At 38.7% G+C, this 25,421-nt stretch overlaps 2 protein-coding genes across 6 annotated transcripts in view; one reads left to right on the top strand and one right to left on the bottom strand.

The window, feature by feature from the left end:
* Positions 1–547: 547 nt before the first annotated feature.
* LOC101155869 (uncharacterized protein SYNPCC7002_A1628) lies at positions 548–2,565 on the bottom strand. 4 transcript variants are annotated; one of them, XM_020708127.2, is made up of 8 exons: positions 2,361–2,564; positions 2,135–2,278; positions 1,742–1,901; positions 1,458–1,654; positions 1,243–1,393; positions 999–1,112; positions 784–926; positions 548–699 (listed from the first exon to the last, which is right to left on the bottom strand). In XM_020708127.2, the coding sequence occupies exons 1-8, from the start codon at positions 2,448–2,450 to the stop codon at positions 676–678; spliced, it is 1,023 nt and encodes a 340-aa protein (XP_020563786.1). In that variant the 5' UTR covers positions 2,451–2,564; the 3' UTR covers positions 548–675. The 4 variants fall into 4 exon arrangements, 3 of the variants coding, with proteins under 3 accessions (XP_020563786.1, XP_011480650.1, XP_020563785.1); XM_011482348.2 differs by having other exon boundaries at positions 999–1,115; positions 2,361–2,563; XR_002291487.2 differs by having other exon boundaries at positions 999–1,115; positions 1,243–1,654; positions 1,742–1,904.
* Positions 2,566–12,776: 10,211 nt separating this feature from the next.
* stard13 (StAR related lipid transfer domain containing 13) overlaps positions 12,777–25,421 on the top strand; it is a 74,152-nt gene continuing 61,507 nt past the window's right edge. Inside the window, exons 1-4 of one of the 2 annotated variants that reach the window (XM_023961613.1) lie at positions 12,777–12,975; positions 14,189–15,024; positions 20,352–20,495; positions 21,625–21,765. In XM_023961613.1, coding sequence (XP_023817381.1) covers positions 14,299–15,024; positions 20,352–20,495; positions 21,625–21,765 — 1,011 coding nt within the window. In that variant the 5' untranslated portion in view covers positions 12,777–12,975; positions 14,189–14,298. Of the gene's footprint in view, positions 12,976–14,188; positions 15,025–20,351; positions 20,496–21,624; positions 21,766–25,421 lie in introns of those variants that run through there. The other variant, XM_023961616.1, reaches the window with a different exon arrangement.

Genomic DNA, 25,421 nt, shown 5'->3' with positions numbered 1-25,421 from the left:
TTTTAAGCCAAAATTAGAAAACCTTTGTGTGTTTCTTGGACATAGTTTCTGCAGAGCGGCAGTAGTTCATCAGAAATGCACCTCTGAGTTGTCGGCGGGGCCATTGGCATGGAGTAAGCCCATCCACTTCCCATCATCCATCTGTTTACATGCTCTCTGGCTACAGTAGTTTACCCCACCCCCTTATAATCCCAACATAACAATACTGGTGCAAAAAAAAAAAAAAAACGGCAAGCAATATTGGAGCTACCCCGTCGTACAGTTTTGAGCCAGATGCCAGTTAAGATGAGGAAAACGAAGACTGGCATGGATCTAGCTGTTTACAAGTGGATGCATCAGAATAGAGGGGAGCAGGAAGCTTGTGGCTTGCCGTAGTAACAATGTCACATTTACATGCTTTTTTTTTTCTTCAATGACATGTTGGCCTCTGCTCCTGATTCACAATTTGAATAAAGGAATACTCAGAAATGCAATTTTAATCTTAAATTTCTTGATAAATGTTCTCCATCATGAGAAAAATGTGACAAGAACTTGTTAAAAACACAACTGATATCAAAGTGGATCTTTATTGTTCTCATCTTCCCAATAACCTGGCTGTTTTATTTTATTTCTATGTGTTGGTGCACAGAAGCCTGGAAACAGTCCAGAGACAGAGCTCCATCAGTGGAGACATTGTTACATTCCACACTCCCTCCAAACCTGAAATGGGGAAAAATAATCATTCTAAAAACATTTCTGCATAGAAATGCTTCACCTGGTAAATCATTGAAGGGCTCCTGTCACCTGAGTGGCTGCTCTGTGGACGATGGAGTGTCTGAGGGCCAGTCTGTCCATGTCTCTCGAGTATCCTCCACCAATAACAGTGGCAATAGGAACACCTTGATTCACCGTGGTCTTCATCACAAACAGGTCTCTCCGGTAGAGCCCTAGGGAGATGTTAAAGGACTTCAAGTCGCATGTAGGTAAAGAAATGCCGTATGAGAAGGCGAGAAGATGACCTTGGTCGGTAAGATGAAGTCTGCCAAGTTCATCTTCCCAGTGGGGATCGACGCCTGCGTCGTACAGAACCAGGTCTGGACGAAACGTCTGCAGCAGCCATGGCAGGTAAGCTTCTACTGTTGACACCAAGCAAACATCTTCAAAACCTTTTTCTTCAAACCTTTTTATTTATATTTTCAACACAGATTCATCGTTAAAAAAAAAAAAACACAACTATTGATATGAAGACTTGTATCAATGTACCAGTGGAGAGGTACTCCTCGTCTTCAAGCCCATCCTCCAAGCTGATATCTAGGTCGCTTTCTTGTTTGCGGAGGGGGAAGTTTTTCCCACAATGCACAGAGAATGTAAACACAGCTGGCTCCTCTTTGAATATGAAAGCGGTACCATCCCCCTGTCGATTCAAAATATGAACATTCAAAACTGACTAATGTCCAAAGCGGCCGAATGCTCCCTACCTGGTGTACGTCTAAATCCACGATCAGAATCTTTCTCTTGGTGGGACAGTCTTCCTTCAAATACTTGGCTGCGACCGCTAAGTCATTGAGCAGACAAAACCCTGAGCCGTAGCCGGGAAAAGCATGATGGGTTCCTCCTGCTGTGCTGCATGCCAGACCTCTCTGCAGAGCAGCTTCAGCAGCCAGAACGGTCCCACCTGTCGACAAGGGAGAACAACAGCGATGAGTGATTTTTCTAGGCCAGGCGGCTGTCAGATCCCCCGCAGTGCACGTCGTCTTCCTACCCGTTTCGTATCGACAGCGTGAGACTATGCCCTCACTCCAGGGAAAGCCTGTTCTCCTCTGTTCTTGCTCACTTGTTTTCCCACTTAGGAACTTGTTCAGATAGTCCTCCGTGTGCACGCAGCTCAGCAGATCTCTGGAGGCGATTTCAGGGACCCACACCTACTATGAGGGAGGAGACGATCATTGGCTTTACTGAGACTTTCACAGATAAAGCATCAGCGATGATGCTCCACAGTTGATGGATGCATGGATGGGATGCAGAGTTGCAGGATTTTGCACAAACAGACTGATGTGCGACTCGTTCAAGGGGAAACATTCATGTCTGGAGAAAATTCACACCTTTGTATTCATTTCTGGCTTAATCAAATCACTAAAATGTGAAAACTACTCACTTGTTTTTCTGTGATAACTTGGTCTTTAAGCAAAAAGTGTAAAACCCGAGGGAACTTGCCCATTGGAAACCTGTGGTTGGCTGGGAGCTCGCATACATACTTGCTGTGATGAATTATGGGAAGTCCACTGGACTCGAGCCTCACCTGTTCACAGGTGAGGTATAAACAGTCACATCTATTACCTAATCATTCATTAAAAGTGTTCAGAAAACCCCTAAGGTCTTACGTGTTCAGCGTGGAAACATCTACAAAGCCCATTTCGCACAAGCTCTGTCAAGCGCGGGTTTTTACAAAAAACCCTCTTCAGGCCGGTCATTTCTGTCTGATGCTGAACGAGTTTCCCTGTTATATAAGGTATGAAAACCCTTTCAGGCGTTATGAAAGCACAAACGTTCGAGTCCCCGGAAAGTGGATGAAGATTGGGTTTGTTCTTCGCTGCTGCCATCTGCTGTCACGGAGGTCAACTAACACGCAGGCTGTCATGGTTAAATACTGCCACCTACTGGCGAGAGACTAGTACTTGTTTTTAATACAAAGTAATGAATATATCGTAATTGTAATGCTAGTAAAAATCGTACCTATTTAATATCATTATTCATATTTATAAGACATTTCAAATATTTTAAAAGTGAAATTAAATTTTCAGCTACTAAAAAAATATAAAAAATTACTTTATTTAAAAAAAAATCCTATACCTATATCTGCTTTAAGCTGATCTGTAATAGTGTTGGAAATTAATTGTGCAACTTTTTTAAAAAGTTGAATAGAAAATGTATCTAAATAACGACATGCTTTGTAATTATTGATTTTATATAAAGAGGGCTGAAAAACGGCAAGTGTGTCCCATTCATCTTTACTTCTCAATCAATATTTAATCTGTGCATCAGTATCAGTATAGACACACCTGTCAGAGATCTTCTGAGGCCTGGATGGTAAATGTAAATAAAACACATCAATTTGATCCAATTTTTTTTTTTTTTTTTTTTTTTAACTTTTTTGCTTTTAAATTTTAAAGCCAACAGAAGTATTTTTTTCATAACAACAAATGCCACAGGATCTGTTCCAAGCATGAGGGAGGATCTGATTATAGTTTAGATGGTCTGGTGAAGGGTTTGTGATGCGGCTCTGTGTTGTCCCCTGCTTTGAATCTTCATCTCTTGTTCTACTGCTGTTATCGTCCACAGAACAGAGACGAGCTGCTCACATTCCTGTATTGTAGGTAGGTCACAACACGTGGACAATAGATAAGACTGAACATGAGTGTGTCACTGTCTGAAAACAGCCACTATTTCTGCCAGTTTCGGTGCACTTTCACATCAACATCATCATCCTGGGATTATAATCCTCCATGCATACCAGCTTCTCTCTAATCAGAAGGTTACAGTGAATGGAAACTTCCATGCAATGTATTCGCAATGACAAATTTTTTTTTTTTTTTTTTTTTTAATCTTTTATTTGATGACAATTATCAAAGCACCTTTGCATTCAGCGCCTTCAGTGCTAAGCTCAAGACAAATTGATCCTCCCCTCTAATATTATGAAATGCTTCATCTGTTCACTTGCCACTTCATCTCAAACTGTTATCTGAACCCTGCTGATATCTGTGTACTCCTTCACTCGGCTCCATGGCAACCACCACAGTAAAACCCCACCCCAAAGTTGGCGTTTGATGCTGCCAGCATGTTTAATCACTGAGATGAAGGGGCATCTGCGGTGTCGCACTGAACTCATATCTGTGCTCAGATCCAGTCCCCTTCGCTACAGTGACTCTGGAAAAAAAATGCACAAATAAGCTTCGATTTTGCAATTCCGGCTTATTTTTTTTGCATCTTTCATTGCGTATTATATTGCATAAAACTGCTTGAACGTTTGCTGGTCATTGTACCAAAACGACCTTTGATTCCATTCTTTTGTGTCTGTTTATTTCCCCCCCTCCATCTGTCTGATTTACGTTGCTGGCAGAGAGCTCAAGGCGCTGTCTGGCACAGAGTTGGCTCTGTCATGAATTTGTAAGTGCGAGAGGAGCCTGGTGGATGGGGGATTAACATCGCCCCTCTGGGACAGACTAGTGTACTCGCAGTCCAATAAGAAGGAAGACGAGCATGTGGGCCCCAGGTGCAGAGAAAAAATTCCACATAATAGAAAAAGGAGATTAGCAGAGTGAAATCAATTACTGGCTTCAGCCCAGTTAGCGGGGCTTTCAGATAAGAACGATGCTGGAGACTGGACTTTGAGTTCTCTCAGACTCTAAATGGAGGGTTCTAATTTACATTGGATTTAAAGGCAATATTAATTTAGAAGCAATCAGTTTTTTTGCAGATTGTATATGAATAATTTTTTTAAAAAACTCCTTAAAAAAATCCACTTTTTTCTGTATCCATTTTTAAGGCTTCTGCCCTTTTTTGCATTTATTCAGTTCAAATCGCCATTTTCGGGTCATGGTTTTGTTTCAGTTTGACATACAATTTGTGTATTTAAGAACAAAAAACTATAAATGTGGAAAAATACTTTTTGAAAATTTTGCTTATAAGCAAATAATGTAGAAAAACCTTTCAGTTGGCGCATACCAAGCATGATGTGATGTTATAAAAGAATAAATGCTAAATCCAAACATAAAACATACTGGTGTGCAGTGGGGATGAAACGATGGCTGGCATGCATCAATCTACAAAGTTCTACATCGAGCAGAAGTCAATAAAATGCAAGTATTCCACCTTTAATAAGACACAAACAAAAAGTATACTTCACTGGGTTTTAAGTGGGATAAGAATGGAAGTGTTCTTTTCTGTTTTTAGACTTACTCAAAGTTGATTTATAATTAATGGTTCCAGATCCTCTGGTAAGCTTTGTCAGTCAAAGAAACAACCTTGAGCGTGTCGACAACATGTGTTCAGTCTATTTAAACGTGCGTTTCAAGCTTCCGTGTTCAAAAGTCTTGCGTTCTATGATGGTTTTCGGGTTCTATATGCACAAAACACATGTCCACTGAAAAGTGAGTCAAAAGATAAGATTGAAGATTGAACTTTGACAAAGCAGGGTCTTGGATTTTGTAGTGACATATGTATGGGTGTCCTTTCACAGAAGTACCAACCGTTAAAAAGTGTTCAAGAAGGAGAAATGAACAGTTGTCTTTTGGGCCTGGTCGGAATTATACGTCCTCAAGTCTTGCGTACATTGGAAAAGAAAGAAAAAGCCTGGAGCAAAATTCGCTACATTTGCACCGCTTCAGCATTTCGAACCAAACCTCTTCCAACTGTAGGTACATACTCCAGTATCAGATAGCAAGAGTCCAGCGTAAACACCATAAGCATTCAAGAACGCAAAGAAGAATTAAACTGTCCCCTTTACAATAAACTATTACTACATTACAAAAATGAGAGCAGAGAGATTGAAGATGTACATATCTTTAATAAGGCAGCTCTTCATCTCCATCGCACAAAGACAACAACGAAAAAGGTCTTTCAGGACTTTAATCTAATTTATCTTCTTGAGGTGGAACAATAAACACTGAGCTGATAACACTAAGTCTTTTAAAAAATGATGGATTCTCCTCTAAAGCAAATTAGTCATGAATTTATTCTAGGCCCACGGGATATTTTCTGTCTTTGACAGCACCTTTCAAGGCTCTTTGAACAGATTTTTCTTGGACTATATTTCTAAATCTTGACTTGAATTCTGTCTGAGTAGCTCTCTGTCATCTTGGCATGTATTTTCACACCCCAAAGGCAGTGAGTGTGTTTGTTGGCTGACACCAGCAGCTAGGATCTGGATGGTTTGTTAAATGCCTTTCGAAAACGGATTTGAGCATACATAGAATTACCCAACATCATAATCGCAACATGAAGCCTACAAACCCCTGGGTCCTCTTCGCCCTCCTCCTCCTCCTCCTCCCAACTCTGAGTGGAAGGAATTCGCTGGTTGATTGCAAGCGGCTGGCAGAGCATGTTGCTGCAGGTGAGGACAGGGGTTGTTGTTGAAGTGAATTAATTTGTAGCTGCTCTGGGTGTATGATGGTGATGACCAGCTGTTTCCATCCTCCGAGACAGTCTCTGATTCTCCTTTACCCCATTCATGTGCTCTTGTATACACAGAAAAGGAGGCGAGATGGAGTGTCAAGTGCATCTGACAGTATAATTTCCCTTCACTGTAGGCACTTCTTACCCTCTTTTTATGATCATTGGAAATGACATTTTTCTCTCTGATAACTTCCTGTTTTTAAAAAATTCCAGCTCTGAACTGAGTCTTTTTGATTTGCTGTAATGTGTTGTCACATCAGAGATGTACACCAGCAGTAATTTGGCTTTTGCAGTTGCTTTCATCGTCATGTTCAAGGGTTCTGTTTTTTGGGAGTAAAATCCCTTTGGCTCATTATCGTAGTTATAAACTCGCTGAACTTATTTTCAGTAGGTTTTGGTGAATAAAACGTTTTAGTTTGCTGAGAGTTTTGGGTGTCATATCCCTCCGACCCCCAAAAATGCATAGAAAACTATCAGTTCATCTATCCACACATCTATCATCTCCTTTAATCTATTTGATATGTCTTATAAGTTTTATGTTTAATGCTTTTCCTGACATTGCCCTCTGCATTTACCGGGGATTGGACAAGCAGGACATTGGTTTGTTCTCTGTTGAAGCTGCATTCAAAAAAAATTTTTTTAATGTCTGCTGTCTATTTGTCCATCTATCTGTCAGTCCATTCTATTTATTTTTTTGCATTCATTTTGTTTGTTTTTGGTTTGCTGTGGAGTTTTTTTCTTGTGGATTTTGTGGGCTGTTAGATTTGGGGGGCTGTCACCCCCATGCCCATATCCGCCCTTGGAGAAAGGTAGATGTCACATGGATGCAAATGTACGACTGAAGAGACAGAAAAGACATGAGATGCACGATGCAGACAAATGATTTTCAGCACATAAAAAAGCAGAATTCAAAACATTCTCAGTTCCAAGAGGTCACGATGCATGTTAGCATGAGAGAAAAGAATCACCAGGAAAAGAGGGAGACTGGACAATTGCAACACACAAGCTCAAACATACAAGTTCAGACACAAAGTCACACACTTTCAAAATAAAGGAAACTATTGTTAATGATACCGTGTTACAAATGCCTCAAAAAGGCAAGGTTAAAGCAGCATATAGAGAAAAATCTCTAATATCGTAACTACATTTCTTATTGATTTATCCTCCTTTGTAGGACGAACAATACAAACCACATATGAGATTGTCATTTACATTTTTCTGCTATATTTGTGTTCTCAAAAGCTTTTAGCATTTGTAAAAAATCAACACACAAAATAAATTAATAAAGCAGTTTCTTTTTAAGCTCACTACTTTACAGAAGATGTTTATTTTATTTATTTAAATAGATAAAAACAAATTATTTTTTTGCCAACTATCAAGCTAATTAAGCATCAGCTGGCTACAAAATGAGATTTCTGAAAGCAATAGATTAGTGATTCGGTTAAATCTAAATTGTTTGAGTTTCTTTATTTCCTTTTTAAAAAGCCAAACCAATTATAGGTTTATTTTATGTAAAAACTAAATTAATATATTTTATAAATATTCTTACTTTGTTTTACTCAGTGTGTATTTGCAACTCTGCAGCTTCTAACATAACTGTATTTTAATTTATTTATTTATTATTATTTTTTTAAATCCACCGTGATGATAATGTCACCATTACCCACTTTTAAAATTAGGTAAATATAGAGTCAAACAAATAACAATGCTTGAGATTAAACATATTTTTGTTTTAGAAAAAGTTAAGAACATACGGAGCCCCTAAAAAAATCAAAGCTAAAAAAAACAACCTAACTGCTGCTCCGTAAAAACAGACATGAGTAAACTGTTTTTTACTATTAAATATTTGAGTCACAGATAGTTAATGCTCCAACATTATTGATGAAATTCAATAGTGAGTTTAAACATAGCTTTAAAAGTGGATTTTTGTTTATAGTTAGGTGTTGTTGATAAGAAAAGGCTTCTACTAGTCTGAAGGAAAATTAAAATTGCTTTGACGCTGCCTTAAAGGAATATGATCACCTAATGCTGTATTTTAACAGATTTTCATATCAAAATGTGAATTTTTGAGATTTACTACTTAATTACAAAACATTTCCTTATTCATCAGATTTCTCCTTGTTGCCTTTTGCTTGCTCCCTGTAGGAGTCGTGTCAGTGTGTCATCAGCCTCGATCTAACTCTACATTGGATTCAACACCATTCCGTTATGCTCTTCTGTTGAATCAGTCTAACGTATTATTCTGCTAAACCTATATCACGGTCATATGGAAACAAATCTTGCACTGTAAACACAGGGATTTGTTTCAGCACTAGGGCACAGCTTGCTCACAGAACAGCTGCATGATGATTTGAGATGTTCTCCTGGCAGAATTAAAGTGAAACTACACAAAGAAGTGATAATTCAGAACATCTGCACATGATCTGTGGTATGCTGGGAATCTGTTAGGGAGTCAAAAAGGAGACGAGATATTGAGTTAGACAGTGGTATTGCTGGAATGCTTTCCAAAAATGTTTATTTTACATGTCTGTTGCAAAATCTCTGTTCACTGCGTATTGCATAAAATAAGATGAACAGAAATTCTGTAAAGCTGCAAGCAGACGCGTTTTTATTTGTCATGTGTCTCATTGTTGAACTACACGGTCTCTACTTTTCATCTTACTGTGTAGTGGAAAGACCAGTGTTACTTCAAAAGGGCTGGCTTGCCTTGACGGCAGTGTTATTATGGGAGATAAGGGCACTAAGGAGATAAGTGAGTGAAAGGACAAAGCAGAATGTGACTCCCAGCACACAGTAGGATGCTCCTACATTCCGAAATTGATCTACTGCATGAAGTGAAAACACAGTTCTGTAATGGTTTAGTTGAGTTACAGATATGTACTTCTGCCAAAAACTGCACAATGTGTATTGCATTGATTTTACTTGAGCTCTTTCCTGTGAAACCAGCTTTGTGCTCCTTAAACATTGAACTATTAAAAAGACTTTCAGTCACTTGTTCACATGCATGCAATTATTCCAAAAACATCCTAAACTAGACTGTGTTTACAAACTAAGATCACATTTAGAAATGACGTCTAAGATATAGTAGCACAACTTTGAATATCTTAACTAACAAATATCTTTTTAAAAATGTTATGAAATATCATGTCAAAGGTTTTTTTTCCTAACTGGAGAAAATGTTTATTTTTATGATTTACTGGGTTGTATTTGGCCAACTCAAAGCGTTTTGTGCTTCATGAAAGTTGCCTTTATATTAGGTGTCCAAACCCCCAGGCTCCACAGAAAGGGGCAATATTGACAGTTGTTGCAAATCCCCCCCTGTTGTAGAGCTGAGGATTCAACTGTCAGATGCCATTTGAAATACACACTTAACTTGGATCACAGTTTAATTTGTTTAATTTATATAAATGCAAAAATATGTTTATGACGTTTGTAAAAAAATAAAAATAAAAAGTTTTTTTTTTAAATCTGACCCCTGTGGTGACTATGATTTTATGCCTAAAATAAAGCTCTTCTGTATTCAAAAGTGAAATACTCCAAAAAAAAAAAACATCAATAACTTCATATTTTCTCGTAGAAATTGTTTGGTTTCAGCCTGCCTTGAAACTGATAGTTTACTGAAAGCTGTATTCTTTTTTCTTTTTTTGGGGGTTTTATATACTTTTACCATAAAGAATCTTTGAAACTATTCTAATTGTGGCAGTAGTGACTCTTGAGCAGCCTAAAAAATGTTTCTTCATTCCTTATTGTACCTAAATCATTCTTATCACTCTGCAAATCAGCCAAAAGCAAGCCGTAACATCCTCTTCCTGTCACATTTGCCTGTCTCTTGAGGAGTTGTCAGTAAACTAAACTGCTTTCTGTCTCCAGCGGTTTGCGGGTCAGGCCTGTCTTTATCCCTCTTGTGGGATTCCTGCCCTGACATATTTGTCATAGCAGTTGTTCTGTCATTTAATTTAAAACAACAGTGTATGATGGAGACTAAGAAAAGCTGCATTTATTTATTTTTTTCCGCAAATTTTGGATGAAATAGAAGTAATGAAATGGAGCACATGCACAAGACCTGCCAAGACAAGGACCTTTTAGTGTTATTTGTTCATGTTTCTTTGTAAGAATAATTTAAATACAAATAATGCACACAGAAAAATGTAAATGTGGGGCTTCTGAGAAATTTACCGCTGAGATAGGTGGGTGACTTTAGTGTTGAAACATGCCCTGCCGAATTTGCTCTCAAATTTGAAGCAGACCTGGGGGTACCAAATTTTGCACTTTTGTGTTTGAAATAAACTAAACTAAAATAAAAAAAAAAAAAAAAAAATCACTGGAGGCTGGCTGGACTCAGAAGGAAACAATTTCCCACCAACTAACATGTTAAAAATTCAAACTTCAAACCAAAACCAGAGTTTTTCACAACAAAAAAAGTTGCTGTTTTATTTTCTGTGAAGGACACTTGTGGAGGAGGAGGAGGAGGAGGAGGAGGAGGAAGTGTTGAAATAAATGAGCTGTTTTGATACTTTAAGGCTCAAATTTGAACATGATTAAGGGCATGGATTTCATAATTGGCCAGTGGGTGGACCCATGGGTTGATTCATCAAATGTCAGAATCTTGTTGAATCAGGTCGAGTAAAATCCAACCAAAATGCTCGACCTACTTCAGGTGCCTTCATGTAAATTTGTACAGTTTTCATGTAAGATTTGTACAAAATCTGCAAACATTTGCACAGTTATTTATGTATCTATTTACTTGTTTGATCCAATATCTGGTGAGCAGTAATTGTGCTATCACTTAATCCCCCCCCCCCCCCCCCTTTTTTTTTTGAGCTGCCATGACAAGGAAATTTCTCCCTGTGAGATACATACAGTTCAATTCAAAATTAATGGATGATGATATGCTTCGGTAATGGTCCTTCATTTTTTTTTACTTATGATCCCTAAATTTTATCAAAATTTTGAGAACACAACACAGAATCTTTTCTTCATTGTGCATGGAAGGGATGAAGTGATATTTTTTTTTGTTTTTTTATGTCAAATTTCCACAGAGTGTTAGATGATTGCAATTACAGTCCATTAAAACTAGAATGTTGTCACAGTCATAATTACTTTTGAGTTTTACATGACTAATTAAAAAAGCAAAATGTAAAAAGACACCAAAAGTTCTTTCAAATTTTATGTATTGCTGTTTTTAATACATGTGTAAAACAAATAAAAACGCCGGATAACTCTGTGGCTTTGAATCGCCTCTTTTCATGTTCTTGCAAATATGTCTTAAAATCACAAAACAGTCCAAAAGCAAAGCCAAGCTGGAGTTTTCTTGCTGTGTTTTCAGGTCCGGTTGTGAGAACATCCAGCTGTGTTTGAGTTGAATGTCCTCCCTCCTGCTGGCCTTGGGCGGTTCACCTCCACAGCTCAACCAGCTTTCTCTGCGCCCCCTCATGCGCTCCTCCTCAGTCTCTGCTTAGGTTTTCTTCTCATTCAAATCTACCTGCATATGTTTATTTCCTATCTCAAACAGAATAAACGGTTGCAATTCTCTGAAGCAACATGTGCTCAACTGTGATAAAGAATAGATGTTTTCAAAAAGGAATCGCATTTCTTTTTTGCTTCCACTACTGAAACTCCTAGCGAAATGAGAAAAAACGTCTAAAGATGTGTTCAACAATGACACTAGCATTTATTTGAACAGAACATGGGCTGAGCTTGGGTTTTTAAAGGAAATAAATTGCAAAGAAAGCAAAAGGAAGCTGTAAAAAACAAAATATCTGCCATAAATGTATCCTACATAATGCTATAATAGACAGAATTACCCATTTTCTCTTCTGAAACGTACCTAAACACTAATTAATGATCTCAACGTCATCTTTTGCTAAAAGACCTGGCTGCACTCTTCAAGGTACCCAGTCAAGGACAATGTGAGTTTGAACTTCTACTGCTCTAGTCCAATCCAGAGGCAGTATAACACAAACTGAGCAACAAACTCCTATGACACAAAATTGTCAATGTTGAAGGTTTCAGGAAGTGATAAACTTATACTTGAACCTAACCTTGGTGTTGTGACTCCAACTGGTCACAGTTAATAATGCTTCAATTGACACCTCACCCGTCTATTACCCTTTAAGTGATCTGGCACACACTGTAACCCACAAGACGTTACCTAAAAATAGGTCTGCTTTAAAACAACATTTTAAACTCTGTTCTAAATCTTTTCTTTTGTGTGTAATCTATGTCTTTATTATAATGTCCTCACTGTAATTCAAAGGTCCGTTCTCAGAGTATGTCTTCCATCTGCAAATTTAAACTAAAGAGTTCAAACCTTCCGATAGAATTCAGGTCTTATCTTTGAGTAAAACATGGCCCTATCCTCTGTTTGACTTGACAGCATTCCTCAGTTTTGAGGAAATAACTCACAGCGGCAGTTCACCTTCCTCCTGTCAGGTAGCCGGTAAAATCAGCTATTTCCTCAAAGTCTATTAGTGAGGCCTGGAAACCCGTTTCACCTTGTTCTTCTACACTGTCAGCCAGCACTCTTCACACCCCATACCCGCCCCCAACTCATGTCTCCTCCCCTCCATCTCTCAACAAGTACACATTCTCCTTGCTCTTACGCATTTTCTGAAAGGTTCAGTCACCGCTAGCTGATCTGTCCTGCAGCCCGCCCAGGGAAACACATGAGGAGGAGGGGGTGATGGCAAGCCGGCCAGATTAAGGCTACAGGAGCAAAAGTGTGCTTCCACGAGGGTCCGGCCAACTCTGTCTCTACAGGAGCCAGGCTTTCTGCATCTGTTTTGCCTTGATCTGACACTGTTTGGGCAACACAGACAATAGCAGGTAAGTCCTTTGTTTTCCTCTGACAGCAGCCCAGTGATGCCACATGTCAGACATTCTTTGTTAATCCTACCTATTTGAATCATGCGTCAATATGTGATGTTTCTACATGAAGGGACTTGTTCAAGACCTTTATGCAAAATGAAAAAATAGGTTAGAGGTTTATATTTCACTTTTGCCATAAGTTGTAATCTTGGCTTTACACTGGTGGGTCATTTTCCCTCAGTGACTTCTCATTTAAATCTGCTCTGTATTCATCTGAGAATGATGAGAGCCCCTTTGCATACTGTTTTTGTAAAAGAGCAGTTTCTTGGAAAGAGCTCTAATCGCCTGTACACTTCACATTCACCATGTAGGGGCAATTCTAACAGGATGCCTGGCAGCAGTCCGTTTACTTTTGTATGTAATGTAAATTTAATGTGGATTGCATGCAGATTTATGAAAAGTTTTCCTATTTTGCTACTTGTGCCTCTTTGGAAAAGAGCGTTAGGGTTCCAGGATGTTTGTGTCTATCAAGAGTCTCAAAGCCATTTTAACTTTTCTTACAACATTAGCAGAGCTCTACTTGTGTGAATATTACACAAAATAATTTGATGTTGCTGCTCTGAAATCACTTATTTAAAAAAAGTAATCTAATCTTGGTTATAAAAAAAGCCATCTTGTGTTCCTTATACATACTTAAATATAAACTTTTCTTTAACCTGTCTGAAAACATCTTCTAAAGGGGTTCTTTGTGGTTGAATGGGATGATAAAGTTCTGTTTCGGCACGATAAAAGGGTTGTTTGTTTTGTGCTCATTGGATGTCTCAAAGCTGTCCAAGCTGTGTATTAAAGAAATGCTCAGTGAAGGAGTCAGTGAAATGCAAACCACCACATAGGAAGCGGGGCATCTTTTGCCTGAATAGTGTAACGTTCTGTAAATCTCCTAGTGAGGAATTGCAAACGGATTCCTCTTCACTGTGAGGTCACCACTATCTTGAGTGAAACAGATCCAGACTTGAACAGCTCAGGCTGAGCCAGATGTTGAGTTCAGTTTGACTGCATACCCTTGGCTTGATGGCATGTAATCAACACTGTGCTGTGCATTAAAACGTTGACTTTAACAGACATGCAGCAAACTCTAATCATCTTGTTCTACCTGTGCTGTAGTCTAATTATCTTCTTCCTTTACTTTATGATGTATTTGCTAAACACTCCCATTTTCTGTTTGTTTCAGGTCATCTGGTTTGTTGTCCTGGGCAAGGAAAGATGGCAATCCGACAGATCAAGCTCAAGCACCTTTGGACTTATGTTCTGATTTATGAAAAAGTCTCAAACTAAATATTAATGGAGACTCCACCCATCGTGAGCTTGGAGGAACATCGGTGTAGGACACATCTAGGGTTGCAAGATTTACCAGGCCCAATGATAAGTGATGCTACCTCAGGTGACCCCTCGCAAAACCACAGAGGGAATCACTACATCCCTGAAGACCATAGAACAGAAATAGAAGAAAACATCCGAGATTTTAGGAACAGCTTTATTGATTTTGAGTATACAAATGTAGGCTGTCTGAAAGGTGTTTGCTGTCAGGAAGCAAGCATAGAGCCAACTCTGGAGTCTGCCCAGCTTCCCGAAAAAGAAATTGGGTCAATAAATTGTAAATCAGAGGACTTTAAGAATCTAGAACCAGCATCAGAGGCTTTTGCCCCAACAGTTCCAGCTGAGCCGGCCCAGAGAATCCAAGATCTACCAAACAATGTGAAGGTGTGTGAAAAACAGACGAACTCAGACTTTTCGGACAGCAGCACTAACTCCAACACTGTCAGCCATGAGAGCTCGGAGGTGGAAGAGCCATCACCGGATGGGGTGAAGGAAAAGAATGGTCAACGCGAAGGCATGGCAGATGAGGATGATGATGATATTTCTCAAGAGCTGTTTCAAAGTAAAACTAAACTCATGCACGATCAACAAAAAAGCAAAGACAAAGAGAAGACGAAAGATTGTGTGGTAACTGATAACACAATCTGCTGCTGCGGTTATGAAGCAGAGGGGAGAACAAACAGCAAGGAGGTATGCTTCAAATCTATCATTTAACCATTTTGTGTCTTTGCAAATCCCTTTAATGGAAATCTTTTTTTTATTTTTCCAATTTCAACGTTAGGGATTTTCTTATAGTGCTTTACGTAAAATGTATTGACATCAAAACAATGCATTAAAGTCCTATTCTGATCATCTTAAGATTTATTTTCAAAAAGTTCCCAGTGGTGTTTTAATTATGATTATGCCATTTTTAGCCAAAGAAAAAAAATCTGTTTTCTGGGACATAGTTTCTGAACAGCGGCAATGGTTGATCAGAAATACGCCTCAGAGTTGTGGACAATACTGTTGGCTGGGAGCAAGCCTGCACTCATTTACCAGTAGTCATCCCTTTGTTTACAAAAAGATGACAATCTTTTCTTAAATTGAAATTTCCATCTGCTCCTAATTCACAACAATTAGAAAAAAGAAATACTCAGAATTTATTTTAATTTTCTTTTTCCTCCATCATGAGAAAAACATGCTGCAAGAACGTGTTAAAAACACCAAAAAAAAAAACACACCAATGTCATTGGAGTTGGTCTTTAAATATGGTTAAAACACAAACATTTCACTTTTATTGCACCAAATCCATATTAGAGAATATGGAAAATAAATAAATGAAATAAACCAAGCAATGAATTGTTTCTGTCCAGATTCCTAATGTTTACGGGTTTAAAAGTAAAGATGCTAAAAATTAAGTGAGCACAAACTTAGTGCCCACATTTTGTAATGATATTCCACGCAAACAACTTACTATAAATGTATCTTAAGTGTTTTTAAACAAACAAGAAAAGAAAACGTTCAAATTTGATGTAAATTGACATTTTCATTTAACTGTATTTTATATCAGTCGACACTGCAGAGGAGTCTGTGAACAATAACACGCAGAGATAACTTGTGTTTTTGTGCGTGTGAGTGCCTAACTGTGTGTGGGTCTGTGCGTAAGTACTAGCTTCATTTGTTCTCCTACACAGTTCCAGGAGGAATCTAAACAACTTCTGCTTTGTTTCCACTCCCTTAGCTGGCACTGGTGTTTTGACAGAGAACTGAGCACCAAAGTCAGCTCTCCATTACTGAACTTTCTCCTTCTTCTACTCGCCTCCTTCTTCAGGCTGTCCTTTTCACACAACCTCCACCACAAATACCTCAAACCTCATCTCTGCCCTTCAAAAATGTAACACTGTAATCCATGACATATGAGTTGCACACTCCAACAGCAGAGAAATGCAGTGCTTTTCCAATGTCCTGGTTGACATTATTAGCTTCCCTGTTGGTGAGATGTTGAGGTGATGCCAGGTTTGTGTTCAGAATGACATCGGGCTCTGAATGGGTTGTTTTGGAGAGGAGAGGAAGAATGCGGAGAATCCAGGGAGTCTGTTGTAAATATTATCAAAAGGCGAACAGTGGATGTTTCTCATGCTGTCACGCCACAAACTCTGTTTTTGTGCACTTAAAGTAATTATCACTGTAAAAAAGTTCATTTATGTTTAAGGAGCACTTGTTTCATATATTATCCTCCTCTGAAAAGTAAAGGAATTGAGATAGAACAGCTGTGTATGATGATTCATGCTTCCCTAAAACAAAAATAAGACTTCTCAAATTAACCACTTACAAAAATTTATTTTTTAGGAAATTTTCAGATCTGTCTCTACAGTTTAGCTTAATATCAGCCGTGGTTCTGTCGATAAAATACAGAAAAATCAGTGCAGTTGTCAACATGAACCATATGAGGGCACCATCTGCGTAAAGTTTACATTCAGTCATTCTGAAAAAGACCACACTTCTACACCTGTCACTCCAGCTCCACAGATACTGCTCTGTCACTGCATATTAGGAACTAATTTATTCCCCCAAGTCGCCAGGTAGCTGTTGCCCTTTCGCATGACCGGCTGCTACATTTGGATACCTCCATGGTGATCTCTGGCACTCTGTGGGTGGCGCAGACTAGGCACTGAGCCCAGAGCGCACACACTTAACTCCTCATTTCCATGTCAAAGCAGCAATGGTGGGATCCACAATGTGGGCAATTTGTGCTGATAAAGTTATAGTCAGATCTCTCTTTTTTTCTGGACTCCGCAAAAGATAACATTGATGCATCAGGCTAAAGGAATGACTCATACCAGTCGAGTTGCCATGGTGTGGGTGCTTCATACAAGACTATGACCGAGGTGAGGGGAGAAGCGCCACCAGATGAATCAAGGCCAGTGTCTTCTCCTGAGCCTCTTCAAGGAATTTGTGTACTTCTGAGTAGAATTGTCTGCATTCCCAAAGAGCACCTTGAGGGGATGTGGCTGAAAAGAGACAGTGTGTCTGTTCCAGCTTCAGCTTGTGCTTGAGCCAGAGTGGGGCATCTGTTTCTTGAATTTGTGTTTGTCTGACACCAGGGGTTAATTAGCAGTCCGGCTCAAAAGAGCTTCAGCTTCCTCCTCGTATACATTTGGCTCAGAATCTTAGGCTGGTGCTTTTCCTGTCCTCTAGAGGGAATGTACACAAGAATGAAAACTTTTATTTGTAAAGCGAACACAGAGGACTGAGTAGTCCAGACATCCTGATCCAGCCTTAAACATTTCATATTCCCTATAGTCGCCACCCTGCCGGAAAGACAGACATAGCAGAGAAAGGAAGTATTATTTTTTCCTCTTGGTGACCCAGCCGATCCCTTAGGCCTCAGAGGTCAGCAGGGGATTGGCTAGATTTAGGCCATTCCTTAAGGATTGAGTAAAGGGAGACACTTTCCCCCGTTGTTGGGTGAGTCAGCTGACCCTGGGTGGTCAGCAGGCGAAGTGGTGCCTGGTGTCCTGTCTGCTAATCCATCACAATTTAGGGATAAAGAACGAAGCAAGTCGTATGCCAGATTTCAATTTCAAAACAGACATGTTCCTGACAAGTTTCATTACTTATTCTCATACTTATAGAGCTAAAGGCTCAATGGTGTTTTCATTAATTATGGGACTCAGAAATATCATTTTCTTTTCCAGGAATGAGTTAAATTTTGCACATTTTTTTTTCCATTCAACCTAAAGTAAGGACATATCTTTAAAACATTTGCTAATGACCAAGATGACATTCCTGTAATTTGAGCGTGCTGTGTCAAGGTAACCTTGACCTCACACAGGAGATTTTTTTTCACTTCAAATTATGACAAAGTAGCACACAAATAAAATTCTTACGAGAGGAAATGTTGGAATGTCAATCATTTATATTTAAAGGTCATTTTTACAGGTCACTCACAATGTTCTGCTTAGTTACTGCAAATCCAAAAATGAACATTTAAAACATTTTTAATCTGTGTTGAAAACAGTTTGATTACATTTGCTAAATTCACTTCACATGTTCAAAGTAGTCATGGGCGTAGTCATAAACAATAATGACAAAATATTTGGCCTGAAAATGGTTTTAGCTCTCAGATCTAGATCAATGTCAGCTCCAGAGTTTGTCATGTGGGTGATGGCCAAGTGTCACACCCTAGGCTCCAATCTGCATCATCTTTTTCCCACCAACCTAACTTTTCTGGAAAAAAAATAGTTTGGCATCAAAATAGTCAATTTGCTTTTACCTTTCATAAATTTAAAAATAACCTGTAGCTTTAGTCATTAAGAACAATTTAAATACCAGTACCGTAAGCTTCAAACCTGGAGTTAGTTTACAAGAAAGTATATAAAACAACAAATCAAAGGTTGCAGAGAGTTCTGTGATTATGAGGAGATGTCATGAGATGTAATGAAAAATGAGGCATAAAGCACATGTAGAAAGATATTTATTACATAGCAAAACATGAATTTCTCACTTATTGTTTAATAAAGTAAAGCTTTCATGTGTTTTAGTGAGACCTCTAAATTCTCTGTTTAATTAGGTTAATTAACAATAATCCTTCTGCCGTTCTTGATAACGAAAATAATATGAATTACAACCAAATTAAGAAATTCGATCTTCACCATGAGACAGTGTTATTTTTTCTGCTTGTCAGACCAACTTTCTGTTCAGCTGATTTATGATACTGGACATCCAATTCAGATACAAGCTCTGCTCTATGTTAGACCATTTTTTTGTGAAACTGTCTTAATTATAAATGACCTAGATTTAAGAAGCACTGAAAACAATTATTAGGGAACAATTTGGATTAAAGTCATCACGTACAACAATCCATATTTCCCCCCTCCTGTTCTGTAGAGGCTGTTTTCTGTTGCAGGTAACATTTTCAGAGGATTTCTGAATTTGTCTTTCTTTTAGCTTTTTATTTAGCAAAAATGCATTTCTGAGTCATCCTTTGGGCTACCAACCTTTTTTTTTTTACATTTTTTATAGGTTAGTTTTAAGTGACTAAACAAGCAAACACAACCAAAACAGAAAATAAATAAATCTTCTCTGAGAATGGTTGGAGGTAAATTAAGAGCTAAAACTGATGATGGAAATACTGAAATGTTATTATAAGCTTTAGACCATTTGGTCTATGAAGACTCTCATTCATCCAGGTTGATTCCATCATAGTTGTAGGTTTAGGGGCTGTCATCTGGACTTTGTTTTTAAAGTTAAAAGACGTTTCACCTCTTATCCAAAAGGTTTTGTCAATTCTGAATTAGCTGGTAAAGGAGCTGGTATATATGTGCTAATGGGGGAGGAGTCAGACTATTGAAAAAAAATTTTTAATCCCTTTTCAGTAGAGTTGATGTATTAGAGCAATGTTACCATTTTCAATAAAAAAGTATGGCTACTTGTCACACTGCAAAAGCAGGCATCTTAAGAATAAGTCCAAAAATTCCTACCCCATAGGCAGATTTTCTTTAAATTAAATAAATAAATAAAAAACTGCCAATATGATGAGAAAAATGGTCTAACATAGAATTCTTATTTTAAGAAAAAATAATTCTAGTCTCTGAGACATGTTTTTCTCAAACCAAGATTATTTTGCTACTAAAAATCGTTCTTGATCCCACTCCACCATCCCCAATGTTGTAGCTCTACAACACAGTCTTTTTTAAAATTGGGGGAAATAAATCCAATTAAAAGGGTCATAAGAACCAGTTTATGAACGATGAGACCCCTAACTTAATTACTACAAAATGCAACCAGCAGATGCAAATCGTCACTTCCTATTTTCTAAGATCCAGTTTTTGTTGTGTACTTTGACTCATAGTAGCCCTAAGGTCACAAAAGGTCAAAGAAGACCAAACTTTCTGTGCGGACTAAATATAATCAAGACGAAATTAATGCAAACTAAAAGGTTTACTGTCATCCTGCATGTACTGGAAAAACCATCAGGTCTTTGGCAGTGGCTGTGTGTTTTCTCTTATCTGAGTGCCACCCTGTTTTACCCGCAGGAGTCTCCACAGGTCAAGTCCCCCTGGTCAGAGTCAATGAACCAGCTGATGAGGAAACTTGATCAGCTATATCAGGACATAGAGGAAGCTCTAAGTGCAAGCTCATCCCCTGCTGACACGCCCTGCATGACTCGCAAGAAACCGGTGAGAATGTGTTAAAGCAACATGGCAGTATACCTTTCTGTCATGCCAAGTGTGATAATGAGCATTTGCAGTCTGCATTAATTCATCGGTATCCTGTAGGGTACATGGTGTACCCATGTGTCCACGTTTACACAACACTTTAGGTCTCTGTGAGTTAAATCCTCATTCGAAATCCAGCAAGTTCAATGCTTTATGGTGTGTCCACTGTCACGGTTGATAGTTGTACACATTCCTCTGAAGCCTGCGCTGCATACTTGGTCATGCTTTTTAAGCTCCCTTAAATCACGCATGTTTCCCTCTTGGAGAGAAAATCCAAGACTATGCCAGCTATAGGCAGCAGGTGGTCAAAACTTCATGTCTAAAAGAAAGCTGCATATCTGCATGTCAGGTGGAGATTTAAACATGTTAAGGAACTGTGTGACTACGTGACTAAGAAATTGCAGAATATGAAGCGGTAAAGTTGGCTAATCTTCGGTGGACCATCTTTTAAGCCATCTTGAAACCTCCGTCTTGGGAGTGTGCAGCTCATTGATGGGATTCTGGGATCTAAAATCAGAAAACTGCAGCAAAAACAGACAGCTATTGTACCTTCGACCTTGCGTCTGACACCATGTAACTCTGTTTCTAAAAAGGGCCCTTCTTATGGTGGAGTGTTTCATGAAATATGCTACAAGAGTTAGGATTCAGGGACAAAAGTGCTCTTTTGGGCTCCATATGTCACTGCACAGAAGAGCTGTTGTCTAGGAAGAGAGTGTGTATGATTTGGTCCATTAGGAATGGCTGAGAGAGGCTTACATGCCTCCCAGGCATCTACATAACCATTCCAGGCATTCACCATTACTTGCTTTAACTAATGGTAGGCGACTGGCCAAGACAAGACATCTTTACTGGGATATTTGACAAGGTCATAATCTCTGTTCTCTCCAAAGAAGATCCACACATAGAGGCTTTTCTGTGAGTCTCTGTCAAGCTGATTTGAGAGTGGACACTTCACTTCCCCAGCTTCTGATCTAAGCCTTTTTCTTCTTTTCCACGGGCCCCCAATGAGTGCATCCTGTCCTCGTCTGCTTGGACACAGAGAGATAGGTCCAGCCTTGATTGTTGTTGTAACTTCTTTTTTTTTCTGCAGGAGGGTGCTGTTTTAGAGTCTACGCTGAACCTAAATGAAAAAGTTCTTCAAAGACCGGATGGAGGGGAATGTCAAAGCTTAGACAGATCTTCTGCTTTTTGCAGTCTCTCCATGGGAACAAGGGAACAAACCAAGAAGACGGTAGGTTTTTTTTTTTTTTCACAAACTTTGCCTCCTGCTGATTGATCTTTCCAGGACAACAATGTACTTATATACGAGTTATTCATTAATTCTCCGTTCTTCCAAAAACAATAGCCGTAAATAATCAATCTGATTTAAAATTAAGTGCTTTGTAAAAGGCATAATACTATACTAAATTATTTCAAAGTTCCCATCACATTAAAGCTAAAAGAAGTCAAAGGGATTCTCACCGGAGATATTCGCTAAGAGATTCAGTTCGCTAAGAGCAGTTGCTCTGTCTTTCTATGTACCTGCAAAAATCTGGGACTTGTGCTGGGAATAAAGTCAGCTTAGGCGCTTATAGAGAGGCAGCCCTCCTTTCTGCTGGACAAAGTATAGAAATGTCACCATTCAGCTGCCCTAAAAGGAACGGACAACTGAGAGATTCACAGAATGCAGGGTGGGTACAGTTCGCAGCTTTTCAGGGTGTCTTTTGTGTCTTTCTTGATGGCTCGGATGCAACTGGGATGGTAAACAACAAGCTTATGGAAAAGTTTAAAAAAACGTAACATTTCTTTTGATTTTTTTTTTTACAGTAAAAGTGTTAAAGCAAATAAAGCAACGAAAACACACACACACACATTTAAGAAAAACTTTTCATAATAAGTTTCCATATTTTAACACATAACACCTGTCTCTCTATGGGTGTCAAATTACCACTTGAAAATTACAACAACAGCATTAAAACTTGGCATTTGAACAGCTGGGAATCTTTCCATATGTTAAAGTCAAGAGCATTTTGGCTGGAGAGTATCACTGAATAAAAAAAAAGATCAGTGTTAAGTGTATAAAGTTGAAGAATACCAAAAAAAGATAATAGTGTAGATTGTTAAATCATAAAAGCCTACAAAGTTTGGAAAACAGACGAATTGCCATAGCAGCAAAACTGACATGTATTGTGATCCCCCCCCCCCCCCCCCTTTACTGAGGCCTCATAAAAAGCTCTGTCAGCCATGTGGATTTTCTAAAAATAAAGAGAAACAATCTGAAACTGCCTGAATTCTGTGGCCAATTTTTGCTCCAACTGGTAAATGTGTGTGCACCTTCACAGACCGTTTCACAGCAAAATTCTAAAATTCATCATCGCTAACAGCTGTTTATATGTTTTATCTGCATGTAATTCAGTCTATTATGGCTCTGCAGTTCGAATCATTCATTGCGTCCGACTGCAGTTGGCAGTGATGGTAAAACATCAACCTGACGCAAACTAATTGTCAGAGATGAATCTGCTCACAGGTCTGCAAGATGCGATGCAGCTGTTTTCTTCCCAGAACCACATGTTCAGTAGTCACAACATTGCACATGGAAGCTCCAAAGCTGACAGCAACAACTTAAAGATAAAAAAACAGTGACTGATCGCACATTTTTGTTTGCCAGACAGCTGGCAGTCCACTCAGGGTCCTGCTGTGTGGGGCTAATGCTCACTTGCTTGACCTCCTGGCAGGCAGCAGTGAAACTTTGGTTCTGTAAAAACCATCAGGACGATAACTGTAAACCTGTGTCATCCAATTAGTTATTTAATCATTTTGTCTTATACCTGCATTATATATATATATATATATATATATATATATATATATATATATATATATATATATATATATATATATATATATATATATATATATATATATATATATTTCTTTTGGTGTAAAGATGATGCAATTAAAGATTCACAGACCTACTTAGGGCCAACTTGTCTGCCAACTTTTTTTTAAAATAAACCACCTGTTTATGTGCTCTCCCACAAACTAACAGGCCCTTATACCCCCCACCCTAACATTACCGCTGCAACAAAAATGGCGAGCGACAGTGGAGCTATCCAGTCTTACAGTTTTGAGCCAGTTATTACCTGAGGCGAGGAAAAAGAAGGCATGCACGGATCTATTCGTCTACAAGTGGATGCATCAGAATGTCGACTGTATCTTCGAGGTCAAAACTACAAATAGCATTTTTTTTCTGCTCAGAAATTGAGTTTTAAGCTTACGTAACTTTAAATATATATGTCCTTCATGATCAGGAAATGCTCCAAGAACATTTTTAAAATGCCAACCAATTTCCAGGAGTGGGTCTTTATACTTTTATTTTGCAGTGGTACATATTTGTAAACATTTTGTTTTTTTCATCTTGTATGACAAACCCCATATTTCTGTGTCTGGAGGTTGTGGAGGACCCAAATCCAGGAGAACCACAGCAAAATACTACATGATTTATCAAACACATTAAACCAGATCTGAACTTGGTAAACAGACGTCCAAAAACAACATGACAAAACTAAAACATGATGTGGTGAGAGATGCCAAGATCTGACAAGGAGAAACTGAAAGTATGTGCCCTAGACACTGAGGGTAATCAAAGCAACAAGAAGTATAGCTTAGACGTGCAGAGGAATAAGGGGGCAAAGCCCAAACACAACCAACATTCAGAACTTCAAAAAAAACAAAACAACTAAGAACTAAATGCAGGCATAAAATAAAAATTAATCAACAGACTCCCTAAAATTTTTAGCATGTTAAATTCTGCATCTTTTTTCAGGTCCCAAAGGCTTTGAAACCTAAATTAGAAGCTGTGGTTGTTTCTGGCGTCAGTTATTCCTTCTTTCCTGCTCAGCCTAGCGTCTATTATTGGAGCACAAACATCGATTCAAGTTGAAGACTCCTACTCTTAATTGCTGTTGGCAGAGATGGGCTCAGAGGGAAAGATGGCCCGTCACTCGTCTTGACCGGCCTTGTTACTGCCCAGCTGACTTGTCATTTGTGCTGTTAAAGCAGCTGTCACTCAGCCGCACAGAGTTGTCACTTCCTTTAAACATTCTCGCTGGTTCTAAAGGGGGAGAAGGCTTTTTGCATGGGCAACAGCCCTCAAAGGGACTCCAAGCTTCTACTCTGTTGAGGATGTCACTGATTTTGGTCTGGACCTTTGGCATGTGTCATTCATCTGACTTGAAACTAGCCTGTACCAAGGCAATGTGACTCTAACTGAGGTCCAATCTCGAGTTATGATGAAATGTCTTTGCTGAAGGAAGCATAGATATAGCATGTTTCATAGCATGTAACACTTGCACATCTCCTCTGGGGCACCAGATTTGGTTTCTGGAGATCTAGTTTTCAAGTTTATTTCTGAAACTGGGACTCCTGAGCCCTAAGTGACTAACGGAGCAGAAATATCTTGAGCACACTATGAAAAATGAACCTGCTTGTGTCTTGATAAAGGCATTTGCTGTTCCATTTTCATTTTCCGTTTTAATTCCCAGGCTGTGCTAAATCTTACAGTCAATACTAAGCAAAAATCATGGCTAGACCTACAATCTTTTACAGGATTCACTTGGTTTCTCAATGTACCAAGGTAAAAATAGATGCATAAAGACATAAGTAATTTTTTATTACCCAGTTTTGGTACCTTACTTCTCTGAGAAATTCGTTTTTTTGTGTTTTGGGACAACTAAGTGGTTGAGCCTGCTAACCCCGGAGACACCGCTGATGGTGTGGGCCTGAAATCTGCCAAAAATGTGCTGGCTGTGACTCCCTTGCAGCTTTAAATCTTTTTGTCCATCTGAATAAATGAAAAATGGAGTGCCAGATGGCTGCTGTACTTTGACCGCATTTGCAGAGTGACCT

This window comes from Oryzias latipes, chromosome 13 (genome assembly GCF_002234675.1).
Source record: "Oryzias latipes chromosome 13, ASM223467v1".
NCBI lineage: Eukaryota > Metazoa > Chordata > Actinopteri > Beloniformes > Adrianichthyidae > Oryzias > Oryzias latipes.
Note: the sequence above shows the minus strand (reverse complement) of the source record. Positions and strands in the feature narration are given on the sequence as shown.

Bases quoted from the DNA above. Each gene is read 5' to 3' on its own strand.
- LOC101155869 (XM_020708126.2), bottom strand. From the start codon at position 2,450: ATGACCGGCCTGAAGAGGGTTTTTTGTAAAAACCCGCGCTTGACAGAG. The intron at 1,902-2,134 runs GTGAGTAGTTTT...CCCTCATAGTAG, and splicing joins AAGTTATCACAGAAAAACAA to GTGTGGGTCCCTGAAATCGC. The intron at 1,394-1,457 runs GTAGGGAGCATT...TTGAATCGACAG, and splicing joins TGGATTTAGACGTACACCAG to GGGGATGGTACCGCTTTCAT.